The 26055-nt window shown below is 39.0% G+C and overlaps 2 protein-coding genes across 2 annotated transcripts in view; one reads left to right on the top strand and one right to left on the bottom strand.

Moving 5' to 3' along the window:
- Window positions 1-26055, bottom strand: part of MED12L (mediator complex subunit 12L) — a 313136-nt gene that overhangs the window by 21807 nt on the left and 265274 nt on the right. Inside the window, exons 30-38 of the mRNA XM_024769070.1 lie at window positions 25390-25551; window positions 23356-23467; window positions 21054-21143; window positions 19900-20009; window positions 19568-19703; window positions 18616-18777; window positions 16418-16780; window positions 14540-14696; window positions 10998-11209 (exon numbers count right to left, since the gene is read on the bottom strand). Coding sequence (XP_024624838.1) covers window positions 10998-11209; window positions 14540-14696; window positions 16418-16780; window positions 18616-18777; window positions 19568-19703; window positions 19900-20009; window positions 21054-21143; window positions 23356-23467; window positions 25390-25551 — 1504 coding nt within the window. The remainder of the gene's footprint in view (window positions 1-10997; window positions 11210-14539; window positions 14697-16417; window positions 16781-18615; window positions 18778-19567; window positions 19704-19899; window positions 20010-21053; window positions 21144-23355; window positions 23468-25389; window positions 25552-26055) is intronic.
- The window catches only part of P2RY12 (purinergic receptor P2Y12), a 45455-nt gene continuing 38447 nt past the window's right edge, over window positions 19048-26055 (top strand). The window contains exon 1 of the mRNA XM_024769078.1: window positions 19048-19096. The gene's annotated coding sequence lies outside the window, so the exon portion shown is untranslated. The remainder of the gene's footprint in view (window positions 19097-26055) is intronic.

Here is a 26055-nt window from a genome sequence, read left to right as displayed (position 1 = left end):
CCGCAATTCGCTACTTAAGTACAGCAGGTAAGGGTTCTAACATTCAATACCCTCCCTGAGGAAATCACAAACACCTCACGTTGGCCAGCAGCGCTCACCAAGGGCTTTTATCGTCATATTTGCCCTCAATGAAAAATACCCATCTCTTCTACCAAACGGAAATGACCTCCTCCTGCTCTCTGGTTTTCCCAGAATAATGACAGGAACAAATTATTTCAATGTGTAGAAATAGTTCAATCTGTTGAGTAAGGAATGAATGACCAAGAAGTTCTTTAGTAACTTGAAAGATTTTACAGATGCTAAACGAGGATCATAATGCGGGAATAGGTAAGAAAACTAAATACAGTAAGAGTCTCAAAATGTTAGTAGGGATGGTTTTGCTGCATTCAGGAAGGGACTATATAACGTATCATCCGAACTGGGACAGGCCAGGAGAACGGGGGCAAAGTGAGACCATGCCTGGCAAACTGTGACTTACGGTCACCTGCGTCGTACATAATCTACTTATCTGTTATTTTCTGAAAACTATCTAAGCTTTATTTGACTTTTTTTTTTTTAAATCAGTTCCTAGCACTGTGTCTGGCATATAGTAAGTGCTCTATAAATATCTATTGAGGAGACCTAAGATCTAACTTAGTTTATCTGTTAAACAAGAGTTCCAGAGGTAAACTGAGATTTATATTTCAGGATAAATTAGTTTAGCAAGTGCTTTCCAATTGCCCCATATTTTTAAGTACCATCTTTTGTTTTGAAAACTCACTTTTTAATTTAATTTTTAGCATCTGTCATTCTAATGATTTCTCCTTTCTGCCTTCATTTACCTGGAGAGTAGCTCAATTGCCCCTCCTGGTTTATTCTGCTTAACTGCAACAATCAGAGGCAACAATTAACTTCACACTTTTGTGGTTGTAAAGGAGGCTGGTTGCTGAGGGAGTATCTGTGTCTGGCCAGGGTCCACGTTGTGCTCCGGCTCCAGCTCCCCTGGCTCAGGTACCCAACTTACACGTGCTAAGAGAGTGAGCCACAGTTAACTGGGAAATTCTGATAGCTACATGAACCCATCTCTACATTGCTACCCAGGGTAAATTCCTACATGTGGTCTCTCTCACATTTTGCTTTAGGCTTGCCTCTGGGTAAGAAACAGAAATCTATTATATTTTCTAAAATTTCCACTTCCTAAAAACTTTTTAAAAAGCTGTGCTGTTCAACACTGACTCATCTTCCTGGTCTTTGTAAGAACAGTTCTCTCTCTTACTGCTTTATTTTTAATTAGACAAGAGAAGCATCTGAGCTCAAAGAGATGTAGACTCAAAACCTCCTGCATAATTTGAAATGAATACATCCAGTAAGTTAAAAAAATTTTTGATAAATCATCCTCAAAGATAATTTTCAATCTTCTGGGTCTTGTTCTCTTCATTAGTTCACTCTCTCAGTCAACTGAGAAAATGTGAGGGTCTCTTTCTAAAGGAGAATTGGTTATAGCTCCAATTAGCAGACAGTTACCATCAGCAGCGTTTCAGAATCAGGGATCTTCTCTCCACTCAATTCACTAGTAATGAGTTTTTTTCAAATTCTTATTTAGTAACTTTCCAATAGTGTTTAAGGGTTGCAAGTAGAGAGACAAGTTGTGCCTGAAAAACCACAGCCAGATTTTGTGACTCTGTTTCTGAAAATGCTGATTTAGGAATAATAATAAACGTCACCCAATGAAAACCAGTGGGTAATGTTTTATGAGTCAACTAGCAAAAAGGGTTTTGCTTGTGACGACTGGTTTGGAAGGTACTGGGTAATGGTGCCCAAGGTTAAACAACAAATGGCGTGAACCCCAAGTTTTGGTCGTCACATTATACGGGTGTATTTTGATTGCAGACAATGGATACACAGAAAATTCTATAATTCAAAGAGGTCCTGTTGACCAGTTATGCTTCATTCTTTTATAAAGCTTTCCATCAAATATAACTTGGTTGGCAATCGATTAACAGTAACATTAACTGCTGGAACAACCTGATGCATTTTGAAATAAACACACCTCATACAATAATGAACCTTTACAATCTATTCTGTTAACACGCCCATAAAGGAGGACTATAACGCATTGATTGGTTGAGTATACATACACATTCATTAAATTCCTGATATTGGAGAATATTAAAGAAAAATAAGAATGGTGAAAAGGACAGCAAAGATATATATACACATTTCCATTTATTTGAATGACTATATAGATCATATAACCTTTTGACTTTAAACACCTGATGAACAAAATATTGTGTCTATTTTTTTAAAAAGTAAAATCAATGGCAGATGCAAATTGTATTCTGTTCAAATTACATTATCATCTGAACAATAAATGCCCTACAGCAAACATAAGCTACCTGAAAGATATTTTTAAATCTGATCGTTTAATTCAAGTTTTTTTAAAAACAAAAACCTCGCCTGCTCTCTGTACAAGTGTCAAGAAAAATTGATAGAAAAATTGATTGCTTTCAGAAAAGTCTCCAAACTTTCCTTTGTTGAAAGAACTATTAAAGAAATTGCCTATATGGCAGTATTTCATAACTGAGATATTTTCAAAGCTTGTATATGCCATTAAGGATATTTTCACCAATGTATAGAAAATGTTACCCATTAAATTGGCAGTGAAACGAGTTGACTTACATTCACATCTGAGATGTGTGCTCTTTTTTATTCTAATGCTTCTTGGGGTTATGTTGTGGGTTGGCTAGCTGATACAGAAACCTATAAGTAATTTAATGCAAAACATGCATTCTTCGCTAGCCCAGGCAAAGCAGTAGAGATGAAGTCTTATGACATGCATGCACAAGACCTATGCTCAAAAAAAAACACCTTCTCCATAACCGGAAAGAAAATAGAGATGATGCGTTCTGCTGAGAATTTAGGAAGAACCAGTGAGTGGGATGTGATGAGAAGGCCATGTTTCATAACCACAGTTTTCATTATCTTGCATCGGCCTGTGAGTCAGCATGCCATGCGTTCCTCTACTAATGAGGTGAGTTATCGCGGAGAGAAGCGAGAGCTCGGGAACAGATGGGTTCAACACTGGGACTGAGATGAAGGTACACGAACTGGCCTATGTTCCCAAGCCCAGGCCATGAACGTCCACTGGTTTCGATACCACACACGTATATGATGAAAATCATGAGGCAATCAAAGGGGACAACTTTCAGAAATAAATTCCGTTAAAGTGAACATGGTCAATGCATTCATGATTCTGTGTTACAGTCTCAAACAGAAACCGGGTAACAGTGAAATGAAGACTATAATAATTACCAGCTAGAGGGGAATAACCTGCTTCTCATTCTGATGTTCAAAGAATAATGCTATAAAAGTTTACTTTTATTAAAAAAAAAAAAAAAAAAAAAAAAAAAGAAAGTAAAAGGAATGACAGACAGCAGGGGTGTGTTACCATTATGTTGTCAAAGTCTTCCAGAAGGGAGACAGCAGAGTTACAGAAGTCCTACAGAAAGGGGACAGCAAGAAAACGGCAGACAATACAGATAAGATTGTTTAGCCTAATGATGTGGGTAGCCAAAATACATAAGAATTAGTTCATTTTAAAACAACGTTTCAGGGAGTCAAGACTTAAAAAACCCAGGCCCTGAGAGTTCATATTAATTTATATGCCAAACAATATCACCATGGGCTGGGACACAGATAAATAATACGGCAATAGTCATATAATGGAATAGCACATCCTGGAGGTTGAACAGGGACATACAAGAAGTAGGGGAGCTATCAGACCCAGATGACTTCCCGAAACTAAGGGATGCTGGCACCTCGGTGTAAGCAAAAGAGCGCCCAAGTCCTTCCCAGCCCAGAGCCGGGGGAGAAGCGCTCAGGACATCTGGGTCACATGAAACACACAAGACATTAAGTGAACAAGTCATATATTATTGGAGGATGTCATTAGATAGCTCCAGCCCCAGTAAATGCAAATGAAAACAGAGCATCAGTTTAACCACACATTCAATCAAGCAACATAGACAACAAATATTCATAGTGCCACTGGTGTTTACACGCTAACAGGGAGTCTAATTTAGAAAAAGGGAACTATATGCTGGGGAAAAATATTCCTGTTTCTCAGGTCAATGATCCCCTTGCTTAATCATCTTTATGAATGAATTGTAAGTGACACTTAGTCTGAGACATTAAAATTTTTCTGTTCACTGAATTTCAGAAATAGAGATGAGGCAAAAAAATTCATAACCCTAATGGAAAAAAATAAAAGTATTTTACTATACTAAGAACGAGAAATCATAGGAGAAATTTCCCAAGCAAATAATATCTGTTCTCACCATTTTAGGGGTAGGTACGTAATTCATTGCATCTATTCACTTGTCTTTATATCCAACTACCACCTTTGTATTAGTGGTTCACTCTCTCAGCCCTCTACCCCTATCTTCTCCCCGTTCATAAACATCAAGCTGTGTACACTATCTACGAGATCACGATAGTTGCACAAACATAATGTCAGCAAACGACATGGGTGCCTTCCTTATCATTCAAGTAAACAGCGAAATACCAGCTATTAAGTAATAAGCAGAGCATCTACTTTCCTGGACATGGTTTCCACCCAAGGAACAAAATGACAGGGTTTAGGACATATTTACTAGCTCAGTGCTTTTTGTCCTCCTAAGTTCATTTTGTCACTGAGATGTACGAAAATTGTACTTCTCTGAGTCAATGCATTAAAGATTCTTGTCAAAACTCAAGATTTGTTTCAACAAGTCTCTTTTGTACACCTTTACCAACTAAGAACCAAATTAGTTTGAAAATATGCTCAAATTATAGAATCAGGAAAATTACAGAAGGGAAAACTTAAATTGCTGGTAAAGTTATAAAACATGCCTAAACTCACAGGTAATAAGAAAATGCAAGTTAAAATGATGTAACGCAACACGATTTCGCCTGCTCTGAATGAGAAAATTAAGGTCTGACAATATCAAGGGTTAGTGGAGGATGTGAAGGAAAGAAAACGCTCTTCTATAACCGACGGGAATCGCCACCACTCTGGAAATTAAATCCGCATTTCCACTTCCACGTACGTACCCTACAACTCGGCACGTGCAGAAGACACGGACAAAAATGTCTACCGTAGCACGGTTAACAGTAACAAACAATTGGAAATAACAGAAATGATCATCAACAGAATGGATAAATGTTAATACTCATAATGGAAGAGTATCCAATCAGGACAAGCAAATACATAAAACCAAGTATAACAAAGTAGATATAATTGAAAATTAGTCAAGACAAAAAAGTTACAAAACAGTACAAAAATACCTGTGTGAGACTATCATAATGTAAAGTTTCAAATCTGAAAGTAATACTATATAATGTTTATGTCCATGGATGCAAAAATATGTAGTAAAAATATAAAAGACATTCGTAAAAAAGAAAAACATGGAATTCATGATAGTGATTACCTCTTTTTCTTTATGAGACAAGGGGCCTCATCCACATCTGTAAAGTTTTATGTAATAAAAGAATGATCTAGAGCAAATGTGGCCGAACATTATTATTTAATAAAGCTAGGTGGTAAGTACATTAGTGTTTGCTGTATTATTGTCTATTCTTGTACGTTTGAAAAACACTGCTGAAGAGTGAGTAGGAGGGAAAGAGCAAAAGGAAGGAAACAGATATTCCAAGGTGATACCATATCCAGAAGGTAGATCAATTACCAGACCAAAAAGGATGGCTGCTCAACTTAAATGAGCTTCATCAATCCAAGAGGCATGCTTTCAGGATGTTACAGAGACACTTTCGCCAAGGAGCTGACAACTCTGGAAGGCTCTGACTCAGTCAGTGTTCTTTCATTAAGTTACTTAATTCCTTTATTTGGATACACAGTGACGGCACCTGCCCCATGGTTAGATAACCAAGTGTTCTCACCAGTAACCACCAGCTATAACTGAGCACATCATTTCTGTCTGTCAGAAATCTTCCTCTTTAATATAATGAAAATCCTTATGATTCATTATCTGTAGCCAACAATCAATTGCTTTCTTCCAAATGTGCCTCAATCAAATTAAGCTAAACCTATCTTTTATCTTTCACTGGTCTCTCAAAATAAACTGTCTAGCACTGATTATTACAAAGAACACAAGATGATTTTGTGCATTGAAAGGGAGAAATCAGGATAAAGTGATATCATAAATCAAATCAAGGCACAAAATTAAGTTCTCTTCCTGTATCAAAACTTAAGATTGGGGGGGAGCCGGGGGAGGGGAAGAAATTACCCTGTGTCAGAAGAAAAATATTAGATACGAGAAGAAGGTGACTGAAAAACAATTTAAGCAGCATTTGGCATTATTATAACCAGCATTCTCTATTTTATGATAGTTCTCATGGGATATGTGGAAAACAAAATATTAGTGATATTTTTAACAGTGAAACTGGAATCAGTTCCTCTAAAGTTTGTATCACAGAATTTAGATGGTAAAAACATACTGCTCTAAGAAACCAAAATGGCTATTAGGAAAACTAAACAATATTCAACATTCCTTTTTCTTGGTCTCTTCTACTGGTGGCCACTGAACACCAATCATATTAGGGACAATTAATGTAATTATACAAGTAAAGCACATACTATAAGCCAGCCACTGTTCTAAGGGCTGTTACAGACGTTAAATCATTAATTTCACAAGAACCCTGTGGAGTAAATGTTGCATTAGCTCCATTTTATAGATGAGCCTCTGAGGCACAGAAAGGTGACAAAACCACTATACTGCGTCCCATTTAAATAAGGGACACTGAGTAAGGAATGGAGGGGGAGAGAATTTCTACTTCCTTGGATGAAGACTACAACTGAGAAAAATGACCACAAGTTCCCTCACCTAACATCTTTGTGCATGTTAATATGCACTAAAGCTGTAAGAAAATACACCCGATTATAATAACAGTCACTACATCAAATACTTTGGTTAACAATACCTAACAATATCCATGCTATTTAGCACCTGTTTTCTAGACACTATTGATACATTCCTAAGGAAATCTAAGATGGTTCGTAACAGAAAATTTCATGACCAACTGAAGCTGATACTCAGTCTGCAGCAGGATCAGAATTATTCTATAATGGTCCTCTAGTTTTCACTGTGCACCATCTAAGGCTAGATCTTCCCACACACATCAACTCTGTCCATTACATGTAAAGAGGCTAAGGGGACTCTGCAAGGTCTGAGATGTATCCAGAATTCAGGAATTTGTGCCCTCTCTGCCCCATCTAGGTTTTCCAAACAACCATAGCAGAGGTTGCTGTTGGGAGAAGTTTCTGGAAGCACTCAGAGGAAGAGGTACGAGATGAGTCTGTGGATAAAAATCAGGTTGCTAAGGATCAAGGCTACTAAGAAACTCCAGGGTTCTGGAAATAGCTGCTCAAAACATGAATTCATTCAATAAACATCTCATAGAGTTCTATCCTCTGCTCAGTAGGTGGAAAGATGATACAAAGTATTATAAGACCCAATGCCTGACCTAAGAAGAGGGGGCCAGCTGGGGGTCACTGTACAACCAGCCTGAGAAGCTAGAGTCACATCCAAGGCTTGGAGCAACTGGTCAGTCTTTAAAAGCCGCTGCTACAATTCCAAGATAAGTTTTGAAGGTTAAGTAATTTGAAATTCTCCAACATGTTTGTTACATTTAAGAAAATGGATTCTGTAATTAGAAAATTTGTAGGATAAGGAGGAAAATGATACCTATTTCATCTTCTCTATAAGAAGCCAAAAACTGAAAGAAAAAAACCCCCCACAAGTTTGTATGTAGCTAGAGAGAATCACATTCTGTGTGTGCGTTTAACCCGAGAAGATGCTATTGCCAAAATCTGAATCAACATTTCTTACTATGAAGGACATGGGTCAGTGCTTACTAGAAAAACAACGAATTGCAGCCAGAATCACATATGAAAACATTGTATCAATATCCCTTATATTCCATATAATTCTGCCTTTATTCTAGATTTTTAAAGATTACCACGAGGAGAATTTTTTTGTGCCACGATACCATATTTAGCTAGATTCTAGGTATACTAATCCATGATCTACTGGGAGAGAGGAAAGGGGCTAACATTTCCCTCAGAACCTCCTCGGTGCAGGCACTCTAGCAGATGCTACATACAAGTCTCATCTACTCTATGGAGGACCACTCCATCCTGTGACTGCAGAAATGTGACTGCATTTCTCTTCCTTTACAGAATTCTATTCTCCTCAATCATCCAACACTTCAAGAATGGTGAGGGAGAAAAAAACATGTCTGCTTCTGAAAGCCCTTCAGAAACTCTAAAGCAAGTTTCAACAGTTAAAGAAAGAATATGGGGGAGAAGGAGAGGTGACTATTATACAGGCACACCTTGGAGATACTGCGGATTTGGTTCTAGACCACCGCAATAAAGCGAATGCCTCGATAAAGAGAGTCACTTGAAGTTTTTGGTTTCCCAGTGCTTATAAAGGCTATGTTTAAATTATACTGTAGTCTAGTAAGTATGCAATAGTATTATGTCTTTTAAAAAGTACATTTTAATTTAAAAAAAAACTTCATTGCTAAAAAATGCTAACCATCATCTGATCCTCCAGTGAGTCATAGTAATAACATCAAAGATCACTGATCACAGATCACCATAACAAATATAATAATAAAAAAGTCTGAAATATTGCAAGTACTACCAAAATGTAACACAGAGACACAAAGTCAGCAAATACTGTTGGAAAAACAGTGCCGAGACTTGCTCAATGCAGGGTTACCACAACCCTTCAACTTGTGAGAAGGGTAATATCTGTGAAGTGCCACAGAGCAAAAGCACAGTAAAACAAGGTATGCCAGTACAATCACCGTTACGAAGTTGAGCTTTTATTACTTGAAGAAAGAACTCCTGACTTCTCAAAAGGAAAAAAAAAAAAAAAAAAAGCAAGATAAAAGGAAAGAAAAGAAAAATCCAACATGTGACAGAGTTGCTACAAAAGAATCAGTTAAAAAAAAGAACGCATTATCAGTTAGTCCCTACTGGTACCAGCAGTACAACCCTAGATGGCATGAAAGAATAGAGTCAGGTATTTTTGAGTGTTGTGAGTAATGGGGTCCCACAGTGACGTTTTAGGTCGTAAGTCTACCTTCTCCAAACATGCAAGGATATTTCTCAATACGTGAAGATTACTCTATTGAATCCCCTTTAAAAAAAAATTTTTTTTTTTTGCTTTAGGGGAAATAGCTTGTCATGGCTTGTGTCAGGAAGTGAACTTCTGAGGACAGGTGTTTCACCTATAAATGACACAGTGAGCTCCTGCCCAATTAGAGACATTCAAAACTGAATCCAGCAGTCATAGATTGAAAGTGGGCTATTAATAAGTCAAATTCTACCTTGTGATAAAAAGGTAGATAGGAAAAAATAAACATTTCTCATTGGAAGGTAAATTTTACTTAGGCTTAAATTACTTTAAAAGGGAACTGAATTCATTCTAGTAGAAGAATTATTTGACTTCCAGTAAATTTTTCTTGATAAGGATTTGAAACAGTGATGTAACTTATTTTCATTCATCCCCAAGAAGAGCTAAAATCCCACTGAGTTTTAAATGACTCCACACATGCTGCTTATTTAGAGAAAAATCAAGGCTTCTTAAGGATTTTAATCAAATCTTCATCACTTCTGTGTAAGAAGTAACTTAGGCCCGTGTTTCCCGACACCCAGGGAGTTTGAGTGATCAAAAATCTCTGAGAGCTCAGGGGGAGACAAGCATGTAGTGACTGTTGTTTGTATTCTCATGTGGTTCAAACTAGATTCCTCTCTCCTGTCCTTCTTATAACACAGGTTAGAAAAAAATAATAAATTAAAAAAAGGAAAAGAACCATTTTTAAGACTGCATAACTAGCCCTACCACTCCCATCCCCAAAATCACTAAGTGGACTTCATGCAGAAGTGCCACAAGTTGTACAATGGAGATACGTCTAGAAAGTTACTCAAAATACAAAGAATATTTTTAAAAGCGTTAGAGTTCCTTGCTAATTTGAAAATCTGTGGTTGTTCTTAGAGCAGGATACACTTGTAGACTGGCTACTTCCTTTGAGGATCATAAAGAAGTACCTCCCTCAAGGGTTGCTGTGAGATCTAAGACAATCAATACATTAAAGTTCTCAGAAGCGTTTTGGCAAAAAGTAAGTGCTCTCATCGTGTTAGCGGCTATCGTCAGCATCACCCTAGTGCAACTGTTCTAAGAAAAACTGGAAAACACAAAAAGTGTACAGAAACTGGAAGAAAAAGTCACATTCTCACCTCTCTCTTTTTACTTTAACATATTTGTACAGATGGGTGGGTTATTTATGAGTCTATACTAAGTTTCGTGTGACTTCCACCAATGTTAAACAATCACTATCATTTTAAAATTTATAGAAAATGGGGTTATAGGGCATAAAAATAGAAATAATATAAATCAAGAGTTAACAATATCCATATACTGACTGTCCCTTGTAGTGTATGTATTCTTTGCCTACTGTAGATCTTCTGAAGTATATGCTAAAAACAGAGTCTGTGCAGTACAGGGCACTGTAGGAGAAAACCTAGGAAACATCAGGGCTTCAGAGCTACAACCTCAAAGTAGTACATCAAATAATAACACGTGAAAGTAGAGCTAAAAGGAGTACGGAATATGGTGATAACTATCATGGGGAATGAGTGCTCAGAGAAGGTCACTTCAAGGATAAAAGTCCTGCAGCTTCCAAGTGACTAGAGAATCATCAGCTCTTCTTTTTGTTTTGAGGCATACTTTGAATGACCCTAAGACATTTCAAGTCCTTATTCGATCCACGATAATAGTAAAATACAAGGGGGGAGAAGCGTGTATCAACCTGTACGAGAGAGATCCACGTGCACTCGCTCGCACAGGTCAACAGGCGTGCACGTGCACCAAGGATCTGTCACGTCCCCACTCTCATCCCGAGCTAGAGGAGCTAGTGAAACGTGGAGGAGGGCACTGCTGATCGGGACAAACCTGTTGGAAAGGTCGCGTCTGGGCTTGCCTGAGGAGCCGCTGCTGCTGCTGCTGCTGCAGAAGCTTCATCTGTATCAACTGCTGCTGCGACGTGATGGCGTGAAGGGAGGGCGGCTGCATCACGGCCCCCGAGCGCCGCTGCAGCATGTTGGACAGAGCTTGCTTGGTATTGGTGGGGACAAAGGAGCCCGCGGGGTCCAACCTGGAGCCACCTACAAAAGCAACCGGAAGGAAGGGCTTTCTGCGCATGTTAACGCGATAGGTCTTCCTTACTTTATTAAAACACGGAAGTCTCAGCCCCTGAGCCTCACCTGAGGAGCTTAGTGGGAAGTAGGGCACTGCCCCACCCTCTACAAATATCAAAGATCCCTAAGAGTTGCATAAATTCCAAACGATGGGGAGGGGGACGTCTAGTGAATGATAATATTTGAATGACTTCACAGAGGGCCCACTTTGGTTGGTAAAGTGAAACGCCCGGAGAGGCAGAGTAACTGGCACAAGTTCAGAATCATGTGGGTTTTAAATTATGCGAGGCGCCCCGAGGACACGTGACTTGCACAAAATGTATTGCCTTCGTGGGGTATTCTATCAAGTGTGCTAAGCCAGGCATAGAGACCCTTTTGTAATTTTAAACCCTTTTGAAGTTCATGGTATTTAAGCTTCTTTACCACAGCAAAATAAAAATGCCTGTTTTTCAGTAGAGAAGCATGACGAAACTTTAAAAACCTGAAATGCTCGGAAGCTTCAAATACCGTGATTCTAAAGACAAAACACATCTCTTTTGAAGGGTGGAAGTCAAATAAACAAGAAACATTAATTATAGCTTAAAAAAAACAAATGAAAACCTTAACATATCTGCATATATAATATGCCAAATACCTTTAAGAGGAAAAAAATTTTCAACATTTACTGGCTTCAGGTAGGTGCCAATCCTTCACTCACCAGATAGTTTATATTCTTGAATGTATGTGAATAAGAAAACTTCTATATAAATACCTTACAAATGTTATATTTTTCCTTTAAACCAACTTGTATGATGGAAACAAACATTTCAACACTGATCACTGGGAAAACCCACATTCTTTTTAAGACTCAGCGTCACAATCAGCAATATGATTTATGACGTCATTCAGCAGCATTTGAAGAACATTTGGAAAAAAAGTGGGAGGTCAATTTGAGTAACATGACGAAAGGTAACTTGTTGAAGCAAGAATTGGAAATATACTAATACAACTTTATTGACTCATTTTATAAGTAGGAGACATTTTTTAAAGATTAGACTATGACCTACTTCTAATTTCCCTCACTTTTCTATAATCTTATACCTCTGAGTCAGCTCAAGAAATAAGATATAATAAATACACTGAAGCCCTCTGTATAGTCTTACCGAATTAATTTTCTCCCCATCTCTCACCAAATGCTCTTTATTATTCACATGCATTTCCTTATAACTTTACCATCCTGGAGTGTATACATGAGAGAGATTGCTAAAGATGTATATGTGTATATGTGTGTGTGTGTGTGTGTGTGTGTGTGTGTGTGTTGGGGGGGAGGGCACTGTTTTGCATTTTTAAGAATGTATGAATGCAAGCAGACGATACATACTCTTCCTCAACTCCATAGAATTTAAAACTTTATGAAAATCTATTAATTCACACACGTAAAATCCTCATAATTAACTGTCTTCTTCAATTCTTTTTCTTACATGTCATGATACCTAAGACTTACCTAATACCTAAAGTTCCTCAACTTATAAACACCTTTTACAGTATTCTAGGGGGAAAAGGGTAATGTGCCTTTTAAAATACTTAGCCTTCAATTTATAGACAGTCCTTGTGTTTGATTTCAATATCTAAAAAGTTTAAAAAGCTTAAATTCACAAGGACTTTGGAATTAAAGAGAAAGTCAAAAGAGAGGATGAGCCCTTATTATTTTCCACATTTACCACTGCCTAGTCTGTTCTTTCTTTTGTCGTCTACATTCTATTCACCCAATAACCTATTTTTAAGACCCCACTACAAGCCAGACACTGCTCTAAGTTCTGGGCATACTATAGTGAGCCATGAGAAAAAAAATACCTGCCCTCACGGAGCTTACATTCTGGAGAAGGCAGATAATAAACCAGGAAGTAAGTAAAATATAGATAGAGTCTATAAACAAGTGCCGATGCTAGAAAGAAACTGAAGGAAGAGGAGGGGAACAGAGGGGCCAGGGAAAGGGTGTGATTTACAGTTTGAAACAGGGTGGTCAGTGCAGGCCTCAACCCAAAGGAAGCAGGCAGTGAGCATGCAGATATCTGAGGGAGCCCACTCCAGGCAGGGGCCGGCATGTGCAAAAGCCCTGAGGTAGGATACGTTAAGATCACTTACCGAACCTGTCTGTTGTGTCAGGCTATCTTCTAAATGCTATATTTTTAAAAACTCACTTTAAATTATATATGTGTGTTCGTCTGTGTATGTAATATAAAACTTATTTCATCCTCCAAAGAAAGAATGAGCGTTTTCATCCATTTTGCTTACTGCCAATACCCTAACAACTAAAACTGTATCTGGCACACGATGAATGAAGCTCAGTACATTTTGCTGAATGGATAACTGAATCACCCACACTAGGAGGGCATACGTTAGCACATCCACTTTACAGATGATCAGTCAGACTGAGGCACAGAGAAGCTAAGACATGGTGGAGATGATACAGTAAGAGGGTGGTAGAGCCAGAGTTGAAGCAGAACTGTAACTCCCAGACCAGCTCTCTTGACCACAGATGCAGAGGACAAAATATGGACTCTCCCCTACTGGAAGCCAAGAATCAAAATGTCATACTCCAATTACAATAAAAATCACAATATAATACAGAACACAATAAGGAAAAATGATTATTTGTTAGGATGTCACATCCTAACAAAATGCAGGTTGAGATCTCAAAATAAACTGTTTCGCAGAAACAGGCAAACTTTCATTTAGAAAGAAAAAATTGAATTCATTTCTAATTAAGAGACTTCTTTATTCATAAAAATCTTTATTCTAGATATAAAATCTACTTGGGCTTGAATCAAAGCAATGCTAACATTTACTGTGAATATGGTAGGATTTCTTACTGATATCTATTTGCTGCACCAAACTTCTGAGATCCTTTGTGGTGTAAACAATTTAAAAGTTATCACATGAGGAAACAATAAAAGACACTATAATAGTGTCTAATAATTCAAAATGCTGGTAAGAATTATATCTGATAAAAGCACACGCAAATTTCACAACACAAAACTTTATCAACTTTTTATCTTATAGCTGAGATGTGCATCAGTGGCTAATCTCCTTCTGACATTGGATGAAAATTTCAAAAGCGACACATGAACTAGTCACTGAAACTGAAATTTTAGAAGAAGGAAAAAACACCTTGAGTGGAGGGAATTACAGACATGTCCACTGAGCGCTCACTTCTGGAAATGTGCAAGTTGTGTGGAGGTTTCAGTTTAAAAGCAAAGAGAACCCCAAGCTATTTCTCACCTCGGAGTCCCCTGACTACGCTCCGTCTTCACATACCTGGAGTGAGAGCCTGGCTCTGAAGGAAAAGGCCGGGCTGCTGGGGCTGACCCACGAGGTTGTAGCCCCACAAGGTGGACTGTGGGTGATGCATCATCTGGGAGGAGACGGGTGAGTAGTTGGGAGGCACTCGGTACATGTTGCTCTGTGGATACTCCTTCAACACAGGGTTAAAGAAAAAAACAGTTACTTAACTCCACACGCCACAAAGGTAATTAACGCAAATTCCTCCTATCACATTATTTGAGAGAGCTCCTATCCCAGCAGTCAGCATATTCTCTGCAAAACACTCATTTAAATTAAAACTCTTCCTTGACTTAAAATGTACATGGCTACCGTAGGGGAAGTTGAAAAAGGATATCTTCTGCACTCTGTGTTTAAAATACTAAAAGCACATTTAGAACACCAGTATTGACCATCACCCACAGCCGAGAAAGTGTCTTTAGTGGCTGAATCTCCCGCTCACCGCATCTTACAAGGCTTTCCTGATACCTTGTACCTGGATGAGAATTAGCCAGAAAGGCCCACAGTACTTCAGAACCAGTCTCCAGCCTAGACAGTGTCTTAGTTCCAACTTTCAGTACAGCACTCTCAAGAAGTAGATTCCCCTTCCGCCCCTCACCACACTTCTTGCCCAGGGCTTTCTCTTCCTTGGAGCAACTGCAAAGCCTCTAAGGATCACACCTGAATGCCTCAATTCCTCCTTCTCTAGCCCTGAAGGATGAAAGGAAAAATAAAAGCTCAGTTCCCTGCAATACACCCGATTGAAAAGAGGCAGCTTCAGGAAAAGTATGGGAGAAAGGGACATGACCAGGATGCACCTGGGGAATGAGATGAGTCTGAGGTCTTTTAAAGCATCTGAAAAGAACAGAAATGCATCCATGTGGATAGACAGGCTAGGAGACCCAGACTCCGGGGAGTGGCAGTCTGAACCTTATTAAAACAGTCTGGACCTTTTTCAGAACAGAGGGATATTGGTAGGAAGGCTACACGAGAAGAGGGCACTGGCATTCAAGTGGCATCCAAAAGCGATGGCGGTCATTTCTAGAATACTATTAATCACCAAGCTATCAGCTAGGAAAAAATGTTTTGGTTTCGACACAGGTGAACAGTACCAATAATTAGTCATGATGACTGAACAACGACTTGTGAATATTTCTTCCGCTGGACAACAAGAACGCTCTCGAATTTTATAGAAAAATGTCACAGATTCCCTCTCAAATATTTTCAGGTGAGTTTAAATGGAAAGCTATTTTACATGTTAATTCTATAAAATTATTTCTAAGTTACCATCTCACAGATGTCTTTTTTTTCAGAAAAGGTTGCTCTAGGTAGGGAAGGCTAGCAGGGAAACAAGCAGTAAAACTGTTTCAAATTACGTTTATTTTACTTCTTATGAAGTCTGAAAATACGGTAAAAAGCAGAATATAAAGGAGAGTAAGACGGAAATGGTAAACTAGGAGATCTCAGAATCATCCTATTCGATAGATTAGATGGGGTTTTATCTAGGGAAAACGAAGAGTTTTCTATGTTAATTTACTATAGGTACCAACTGCCCAAAATACAAAAAATATTTTAGACACCTCATAATAAAAATATGTACGAGGATGAGATTTTATAGGTCAAAAAATTCAAGTTTCAAATTTGAGAAATTGTGAGACAGTGAAATGTTCATATTATTCACAATTGAAGCCTAAACTTAAACAAAGTTATGAAAAGTAGAGGAGGTTCTGTTGATAACATCTGAGCCGTCAGGACAGCTTACAAATAGGCTGAGACTGCGCCTAGGAATGTTTCTTAGGGATATAATTCAGGAACTAGTAAATCTGCTAGGAGACGTTAACGTGCCCAAGACCTCTCTCTACTTCCCGTACTCACATCAACTCTCGAGCTGGATTTCGTCTTGCGCTTCCTTCCCTTTGTCTTCTTCTCTTCATCTGTTGTGGTTTTTCCTTGATCTGACAGCTCAGCTGATTTCCTCTCCGGTTCCTGAGAGATGGGAGATGTAGGCCCTTCCTCTTCCTCCTCAGGGGGCAGGGGCAGCGGCTCGAGGTAGTAACTTCGGGGCTTGGGCATGGGGTGTGTGTGATACAGGAGGAGGTGATGCTGTTCCTCGTACTTGATGACCTTCCGGTCCACGCGGACAGTCCCAAACCAGGCCCAGGACAGAGGAGCTGGGTTCTTCTGACCCTCAAACAAATCCCATGGGGACACCTTCTGCTTCGTGGAGACCTGGAGACCCTGTGGTGAAATAATGTGTTATGACCACACGCTTAGATCTTTGCCTGATTCGGAGGCCAGGCTTGCTTGGGACATGGATTCAGAGAACGTTCTGCCTCGTGGGGGCCTTAGTGAACTCTAGCACAAGGCAGACGGGCTAAGTGATGAGTCCAGGCTGACACCAGATCACTGAGAGCGGCGGCTACAATCCAGACCTTTAACTCCAGTTCTACGGTCCTTTAGATGACACTGTTCAGGCTGTGACACCAGACAGTACAGTAGATTTTACTGTAAATGGCATTTTTTTTCCATTTAGTTTTTTTTTTTAGCAAAAAAAAAAAAAATTTCTAAAAAACACTGCAAAGGTGATCTTACTATACTGAACTGTAAACCTTTGGAATCTATTGCTTTTAAGATAAAACAAAACTTAGGAGTCAAGTTATAGTCAACCCCTAATTGGGTTGGACTTGATTCAATACAGGCACCTTTCAGGTACTTACTTGGGCAGTCTCTGAATAGTTAAGTAATATTATTACAGAATTAACTTGCACCAACAGGTACAAATAAAGACCTTCAATTCAAGCTTATCTCTACTGAGTGCAGAAGAAGAAATGTTATTCTGTTTCTGAAAATAAGTTTCTTATTTTTTAGCATTAATTGGCACTGTCCCTTGGTCCTTTCCCTGGCACACCAATCGGAAAAGATTTTTCTTCCACGTGACCCTGAAAATAACCGCTCAAGTTACTTTGAATAACTTATGAATGCTCCCGTTCCAAAGCTACACACACTCTTCCACGGTGGCTTCATCCAAAACCAAGGCTCACTTACCATCTGTATTTTGACTGTTTCCTAATATCTGTCTTGACATTACACCTCTTTCCTGGGTGCCAAGACCATGTACCCAAATGTGTCACCACTGGAGAGCCCACCAGCACTGCGAACTCAACCTGCCCCTGACTCTAGCCTTGCCTCTCTCCACAAACCGTGCGGGTACCAGCACTCAGGGCGCTCTGATTTACTGCAGCGCTGCATCTTGCCTGTAAGCGACAGTCTCTCATGCCTTTGCACAAACACTTCCCTGTACCTGTACCACACTCTGCCCTCACTCCTGGCTGACTCTTAATCCTCCAAAATGATTCAAGCGTCGATTTTCCTAAGGGTCCTGTTCTGACTACCTACCCCACATCTGAATGTGTTGGCCCCTTCTCAGCTTCCCCTAGCACTCCGTACCAGGACACACAAATCTCACCACACTGTGATCATCTACTTCCTCTTAAGGGTAGGAACTCTGTCTTTCATCCCTGTGATCTCAGAAATCTGTGGCTGCTCAGTGTTCATTGAAAGAGTAACTGACCATTCTTCTCATATTTTAGAGAACCACGTTTAGTATCTTATATGAATCAAGTGTTCATTAAATATTGTTCAGTTGATAAGGAAATAAAGTGCCATCACTTTAAAAAAATTTGTTTACTCAAAACAATTACTACGTGAAGACTTTACCAATAAAAACTTTCTCATCTATTAAACGTATTCTGTTTCCAATTCTGCAGTAAAATCAAACCCCATCTTTGCTTTTTTTTTTTTTTTTTTACATTGAGGTTTTACTTACTTTTCCCTTGGTGGGCTTCAGAAATTCACTTAAATTCAGGAACAGTTTTAAATGAAGATCTTCAAAGATCATTATCTGTATGATAATGCCAATAACCGTTGCGTTTAAATGACAAGGATATGTTTTAAAAAATCAAGAAACAATAAAGTTAAGATGTTTTACATGCCCTATAGGAAGACAAGAAAATGCATTTTGTCTTTGTAAGTTCATGCATTTTTAGATATAAGAAACAAACATTTACTCTTGCCTGTTTTTTGTCTATTGAGTCGAATCCAGCAATTTTGTTTCCTTTTGTGTCAATCAAGGAGCCCATAGGTTCACAAGTGATGACGTCACATGTCTGTTTTGGCAAAGGTAGCAACTGTCGAACTTTGTCAATACTTTCTGACCGCTTGTCTCCCAGCTCTTTCTAAAAAAAAAAAGGGACAGAGAAGTAAGACAGAAATTACAACAAAGTCAAAAGTTAACAAGAAGGAAGTTCCATTTCCTTTTTTATAGCTGGAATGTTCTTTAACCTTGAAGATGGTCTATGGGGCAGCTTTCATTGAGAATGGTGAGGATGTTTCATTTCTTCTATTTAAGTAGAAAATAGAACACATATAAGGACATCCTTGTTACCCAACACACATCAGAGTGCTGAGATGACAAAAATCCAGAGTAGCATTTGCAACCAGAAGGCCGGAGCTGCAGCACGGAACGCATTCCCCAATCCAGGGTCAGACCTCAAGGTAACCACTGGTTATTTTATTAGTAAGGTCATCGGGTATGTTAATTTTTTTTCCTGCATTGTTTGTTTGCACTTTATTTCAAAGACTGTGTTAGTGGCTGCTCAAATGAATCGAATTTAGAAATATCAATGCAAATGTTTATTTTTCAACAGCACGCTGCCAGTCGAAGGCCAAATTATCCTAAATCTAATGTTGGCATTTTGGTTATACATTTGATAAGGGATTTCTAAAGTTCCTTAAGAAATTAAATGTTTTATGAATATAATTATTTTAAGAAAAATCTCCAGGTTATATATACTTATAACTTTTGGGTACTGGGAAGCTGAGGTAAAGCAAATAGCAAAATAATCACATTACATTAAGTTGAATGCAATAAATAATATCTAATTTAAGGAGTGATAAGATGACATGCACTAAATAACAAATCCATAGACAATGAGAACCCACAATATAAGCAGGTCACAAGCTTACTTTCAGTTTCTTTACTAAGTTCATGTATGCGCGTTTGTTCTCTTCAGATCCCCCTGGGGATGCGTTTGATAGGTCAGAGGCCAATGTTCCATTGATTAAAACACCCAGCATGTCAAGCACTGTTGTGAATAATTCACTAGGAGGAGAAAGAAAGCATTTGCGCCTTAAAGCAAAACCAAGACACTCTTCAATAACTGAGCATTTTTATTTAAGGCACAGAATGATTAGTGGTACCGAAGAATATACGATGTGACAGAATTTGTAGTCAGTATATCAAAGCCTTCACTGCCCACGCATGTAGCAAAATCAGTGTGAGATGCATGAGAACATACTTGTTAGTGTGCATGTCGACGGTTCCAGAAGTAATGATCTGAAGGAGAAGAAGGGCCCAATCTGTCGTCCACTGGGTGCTTCTCTGCACTGTGTCAAACATTCCTCCCACCTTGCACATAAAAAATACAATGAAAAAATATGCACGGTGTTACAGAGAAAATACCACCCTCACCACTTTATGCAACCAAATTTTGATTGGTTTAAACATTTTTTTAAAAGGTGCTCTAGTTTATGGATTATCTTGTCTTCTCTCTCACCTAGCTATATATTTGCTACTCTTTTTGGTTCCATTAGAACAGGAACTGGTCATTCCAAAAAAAAAAAAGAAAGAAAGAAAGAAAGAAAGGGGTACTCTAGTGTAGACATGTCATGAACATGAATTACATACTAGTATAATTAGCTTTCTTTTGTCCCTAAATTTCAGGATATCCAGTTTCATGACGTAATTTTCATCTAATTAAAGCTGAATAGATCAAAACCGCGTGACTCAAGTATCTACAACTTTGTGTTGTCAGTTACTATTGAATCTAAGCCTGTTGTCACAATAACACTTGGAAATACCCAGTAACAGAGAAGTAAAGACAAGCCCCCAGGACTGCTTGTTCACGCGTAGGAATTAATTTCGAATATCAGGCAAGCCATCTTCCAGAGTAGCTTTTATCTGGGCTGTACACTGAGAAAAGGAAAAGTCAAAGGAATGTGCAGTGGCCAAGGAATTTTAAACTTCTATAAAACCTCCCTGTGGGGATTTGTCTTTATGACCAATTTGATGGAAAGTTTGATAAAATTTTGCCTTAAAGGACGTTTTAACACAGTTTTTAAGCAAGTATGGTAAAAGCTAACACATCTCAAATTAGTCGTTCTTTAAGACCTACTCTTGGCACAAATGGAAAAGAGAGAGAGATTCACTGCGGGTGAGGTGCAGAGGGCAACCCAATGCCTAAAATACCTACTGTTGTCCAGAAGCCAGACCAGACAGGAAGGACAGTGGCCAGGACGACAGAAGGTTTGAGAGACAAGGAAGTAGTAGAGAGAGCAAACAGCAGGCCTCACCTTGAAATGGAAACTCTGACCACAGCAGGAGTGGAAAGCTGGAGTTATTTTCACATTTAGATAAGTGTAATGAAGGGAAAACACTAGCAGCGTCTCTTACCAAATTTAGGCGGAGCTGCAATGCCTCGTGCATCATCTGTCGTGCTTTTATGTCATCCTGGTACCGTTCTTCTCTCCAATTACTTAAAATCTAAATCAGAAGATGAATGAAAACAACCCCCAAAACTTGTTTTCCCTGTTAAATTTGATTTTTCTCATATTTAAAGTTAAATTGAGCTTTTTAAACTGACAGTCAAAAACAACTTCTTAGTTTAATAAATTAAAAACCAAGGGGCAAAATAATATTTTGCTTTCCTCCCCTTCCTCCAGGCAGACAGAAGTCTGGCTATTTCTTCGTTTGGTATCTAATTACATACCCTGTTAAGAAAAATCGTATCTAATTACAGATCCTGTTACTGAGTCTTAGAAAATGCTGTAGAGGGTCATCAAGTTAAGCATTAACAAAAATAAAGATTATTTTAAAAATGCATCATTAAACTGGTCTTATAAAGATAAGTATAAAGATAAAGACAGATAGAATTACATTTTATATCAGTCTTGTCCTATATTTCTAGGGACATGCTGCAAATCCCAGCAAAAGTATTATTCTGACGTTTCATTGAAGGCTTGCTAGTTTATAAACTTGTCTTCCTTGATAAAGATATTGTAACCTATTTTGAAAAATATGACATATTGGACATCAGTGGCATATCAATTTATTCAGTAACTGCTTCCTCACTGATTCAGACAAATGTTGGGAAGGGAAGGGTTGCTTAGCGAAGGCAAACCACAAGTGGGGAACACCCAGAATCAGATGATATAAGCAAAAACATCCCAAACAAATCCATACTGCCATGCTCTGAAATAGGGCACCTAATGAGAATCATCTCAAAAGAGCTGAAATGAGTCATATACAGAAGTAACTGAGCCCAAGAGATGACTTGTAAGTACACCTCATGGTAAAAGGAGAGCACTTCCTAAATATCATCAAAAGATATGGATGAACCTCCCCCAAGGCAGGTGAAGGGTACAAGGCAGTTAACAAAACACACAAGCTGTCATGGAGCTGACATTCTGACAGCAGGATAAATAAAAATAAGTGGAACAAGTGGTATGAAACCAGGGCAAGGGGATAGAGAATGACTGTGGTCCGACTTTTAGAGAGTGATTGGCGGGGGGGATGTGGGGGGAGGACTAAGGAGGTGACATCTGAGCAGAGACCTGAGGAAGTGAGGGACCGGCCATGTTAATAACTTCCAGGGAAGGGGAGAAAACACGCAAGGGCTCTGCAATAAGAATTTGCTTGGCGAGTTCAAGGAACAGTAACATGGTCTCTGTGTACAGAGTGGAGTGAGCGAGGGAGGCCATGCCGGGCAGGAAACAAGGTAGAGGTGGGAGCCAGTGCCCAATTGTGGAGGGCCATATAAGCCTAGACCCGGAAGTTTTATTCTAGGTATAGTAAGAAACACTGCAGCATTTTGGGCACTGGAAAAATATGTGGTTTACACTTAAAAAGGATCACTCTGGCTGCTGTCTAGAGAATAAGTCTCACATATCCAAAAGGGAGCGGATGACAAGGGGACCAAATGAGTTAAGTGTCTTGTTCATGTTCATCTAGTACCGTACAAGAAGACACGGTGTCACAGAATCACAGCCCCACGGGAGGTCTCCATTAGGTGCTACCGCAGGATAAAACATCCCATATAACCAAATCTACCCACTCTGCTCCATTCTACACTTTCTAATTCCACTTTGATCACTCAGTTTCCTTGCGGTACACAGAATATAAGTGCTCTGAATAGTGACCAGGAGAACTGTGATTGGTGGAAAGGCAAAGTCTTTGTAAATGAACCAAAATGCCTTCTGATTTATAAATGAGTATCTTGTGCACTTGACCAGCATCAGTCTGGCTCTCGCAGTAAAATTGAGTTTCTGAACCTACATAGCTCAAGCTGAGACCCTGCCCGCTACATGGAAGCCCAGCAGAGGAAGTGGAGAGAGGTCCCTTTTGTCGTACTGCCACGTCCCCTGCAACACAGATTGCTCCAGGACCTCTCCCATGAGGCAGGGTCAGGAGAGGAGCAGATATGACAAAATTATGTGCAATCTGCAAAACGTTACTTTTATAGTCTACAGACATTCACCCAACACGTAATTAATATTATACTATTGTTAATCTCATGGTGACTAGAGTGCCACGTAGGAGAACGGGGGCATGGACGGTGTTTTCCTGCTTCTAATCAAAACATGTTGTGCCCTTATTTTAAGGGCAGTATTTGAGTTTAAGCTCAGTATTTGAAAGGAAAACAAATGAATGCCATTAGGAAAATACCTGCCTGGCTCAATATTCTACTGTACTTTACCTGGTTAACTTGATTCTGCAGAGATGTTAGGAGGCCTTCTCGTTGTTCATCTTGTCCCTTAAGGCAGGTAAGGACCAGGGAGAGGAATGGTTGCTGACTCAAAAGAGACATACTACAAAGGAAGTAATAACAGCAGATCTAGTTAGAAAGAAAGGATTACTTCATGTGCAGCACTGATGTCTTGCCCTCGGGTTATTGGCTCTTATTTATTTTACTGTTACAAAAGGGAGGGGAGTAGTAAATAGCCAGGATCACTTGAAAAGTTAAATCACATCTCTAACTAATATGGTTAAAAGTCACTGGAATACTTCTAAATAATTTAGTATGTTCTCTTGCCCTCGAAGGAATTCGCAAACTAGCATTAATTCGTGCTGCATACGAGCGTGTCGGGGGGTGCAGGGAGAAGAGAATGTGTAGTTTCCATCAGTAAACTGAATTTAAAGGTACACACCAGGAGGAATATCACTTTATACACAGAATGAAATGAAAAATTTTTAAACTTCTCTTACACAATATTCATATTTTAGGGTCCAGGAAATAGGCCTATACAATTGTTCTGCTTGCTTTGTTTTTCAGCACATTTCTCAAGACCAAATAGCTGGGAATGGGGAGAGCTAAGTAAGATGCACACTGAGGTCTGAGGACTCCAAAACCAGAACGCTTGCTAGTGAGCTAGTGCACAGCTCTGCCACATCCCACAGGCTTGACTTGTAAAGTGGTTTTAAGACATCTGATAAAAAAATCCATTTTAAATTGTCATTTTAGTAGTATTTCTTCCATGACCAGGAACAGCTGACAAAGCATACTGACCAACTAACTTTGCCACACCGGAAAGGAAAATTTCTTAAAATGAGATCGAGGTCAAAATATTTCAATCTGCTTCGTCTTACACCGGCAGAGCTGAGAGAGACTCACTTGGGAAGAGCCATCTTCAAACTCTGACACACCGTCTCTGCCCCCTGTGGGAAGTGTGGCAATGACATGCCATCACCCATTAGCAAATCGACTTTGAGAATTAAAACTGAGTCATCTGGTTGATTAATAAATACTGGCAAAGATGACAAAACAACCCAACAGCATACACGCAAAGCTAGGTCAACACCAGAAGGTATCGATACTTCAGTTAAGAAAGGAGAGCGCAGACTCAGAGGCCAGACCACCTGGGTGTCAACCCCAGCTTTACACCTCCTTAGCTGTGTGTCTTTGAGAAATTTACTTAACCTTTCAGTGCCTCTGTTTCTTCATCGTTTAAAAAGGATATAATGAGAGCACCTATCACATATGATTGCTGTGAGATGTTCACGTATGTGTATAATGAGTTTTTTACAGAGGTTGGCATTTCATAAGGGCTCAGTAAATGGCAGCTGCTAAAAAATATTACTGATTAGGGGGCAAGAAACCTGTATGTTCAGAAGTTTTGTTTTCCAATGTCAGGAATTTCCTTTTACTCCCGGGGCACTAAATTCATCACGGTTTCACATCAGAGTGAGCTTATGTTCCTTCTCAGTAACATGGTCAGTTTTCCAATAAAATTACTTGACACCTTTTCTAGGGCATAAAATTTAAAAAACATTCAACTTGGAGGCTTGTAAGTTAATATCTAGTCTAGAACAAGAGTCCTAAATGTTAAAAAGATTAGTAACTGTTTCAGGGTCCAGCATGGCAGAATCATAAATTATTCTATGAAATTGAAGCATAAGTACCTGAATATAACAAGAAAAGCAACAACAACAAAAGAACTGTTGGATACAGGGACCAAGTGGATATCCAGATTTGATTCAGCAGGTCTGAAGTCAGTATTTTTAATAGTGTAGCAGTGATTAGGGTACACAGGCAGAATTGAGAGCTAGTGCACTAAATATTATGATCTGGGATCTTTGAGGAGCAGAGATTTGCCTAACAGAATGTCTCAGTTCCATATAAAGATGAAATTTCAATGGACTCTGAGTACAGTGAGCCTGTGTATCTGTAGAATATTGGATTTTCTCGACTGTCCTTTAGATTCTCACACAGAAACACATCTTCCAGACGTACCTTTTCTGTTTTTGTCTGTCTCTTTCCTTTTTTGAAGAAGAACCCAAGTGCTGTCCCTTCTCCAGCTCCTCCCCAGCAGCTTTCAACACTCTTCCCTGCACAGAAGTCGGCAGCCTAGCAATTAGGGGGGCTACCAGCCACACGCCCCTGCGTTCAGAGGAACTAAAATCAGAAAAAGATGTTATACCCAAGGAGGCATCCTTTTTCCCTGCTCTCACGGTTCTACCAGAAACTCCAGAGCATACCTTTTATGCACAAGACACAGATTATTCTAACATTCCCCCTTTTACTCCTATACTATCTTTCCTCTTGCCAAATACCAGATATTTGCACACACTTTTCAGTCATGCTTATGGAAAGCAATAAAAGGTGGGGTTCTGAGGGGATACTATAACTAAACTTTTTTTTTAAATCTAGAAAAGTGTTTTTCTATGATTCTGGCTCTCTGAGCAGTAACAGTCCTTTTGTCTAACAAGAGATATACTCCTCTGTCATGATATGAAATGTTCTGATTATGTTTAAGTATGTAAATAACCAAGTTTTAAAGGTTCAAAATTCACTAGTTATACTTTACACCTAAATGATGAAATACAGGTCTATCTGCCTTTTGTGATTATCATTTGAGCAAAACTGCCAATTAATAAAGATGGCAGAAAGAGTGTTTAT

This window comes from Neophocaena asiaeorientalis, unplaced genomic scaffold, assembly GCF_003031525.2.
Source record: "Neophocaena asiaeorientalis asiaeorientalis breed wild unplaced genomic scaffold, Neophocaena_asiaeorientalis_V1.1 scaffold118, whole genome shotgun sequence".
In the NCBI taxonomy this organism is placed as follows: Eukaryota; Metazoa; Chordata; class Mammalia; order Artiodactyla; family Phocoenidae; genus Neophocaena; species Neophocaena asiaeorientalis.
Note: the sequence above shows the minus strand (reverse complement) of the source record. Positions and strands in the feature narration are given on the sequence as shown.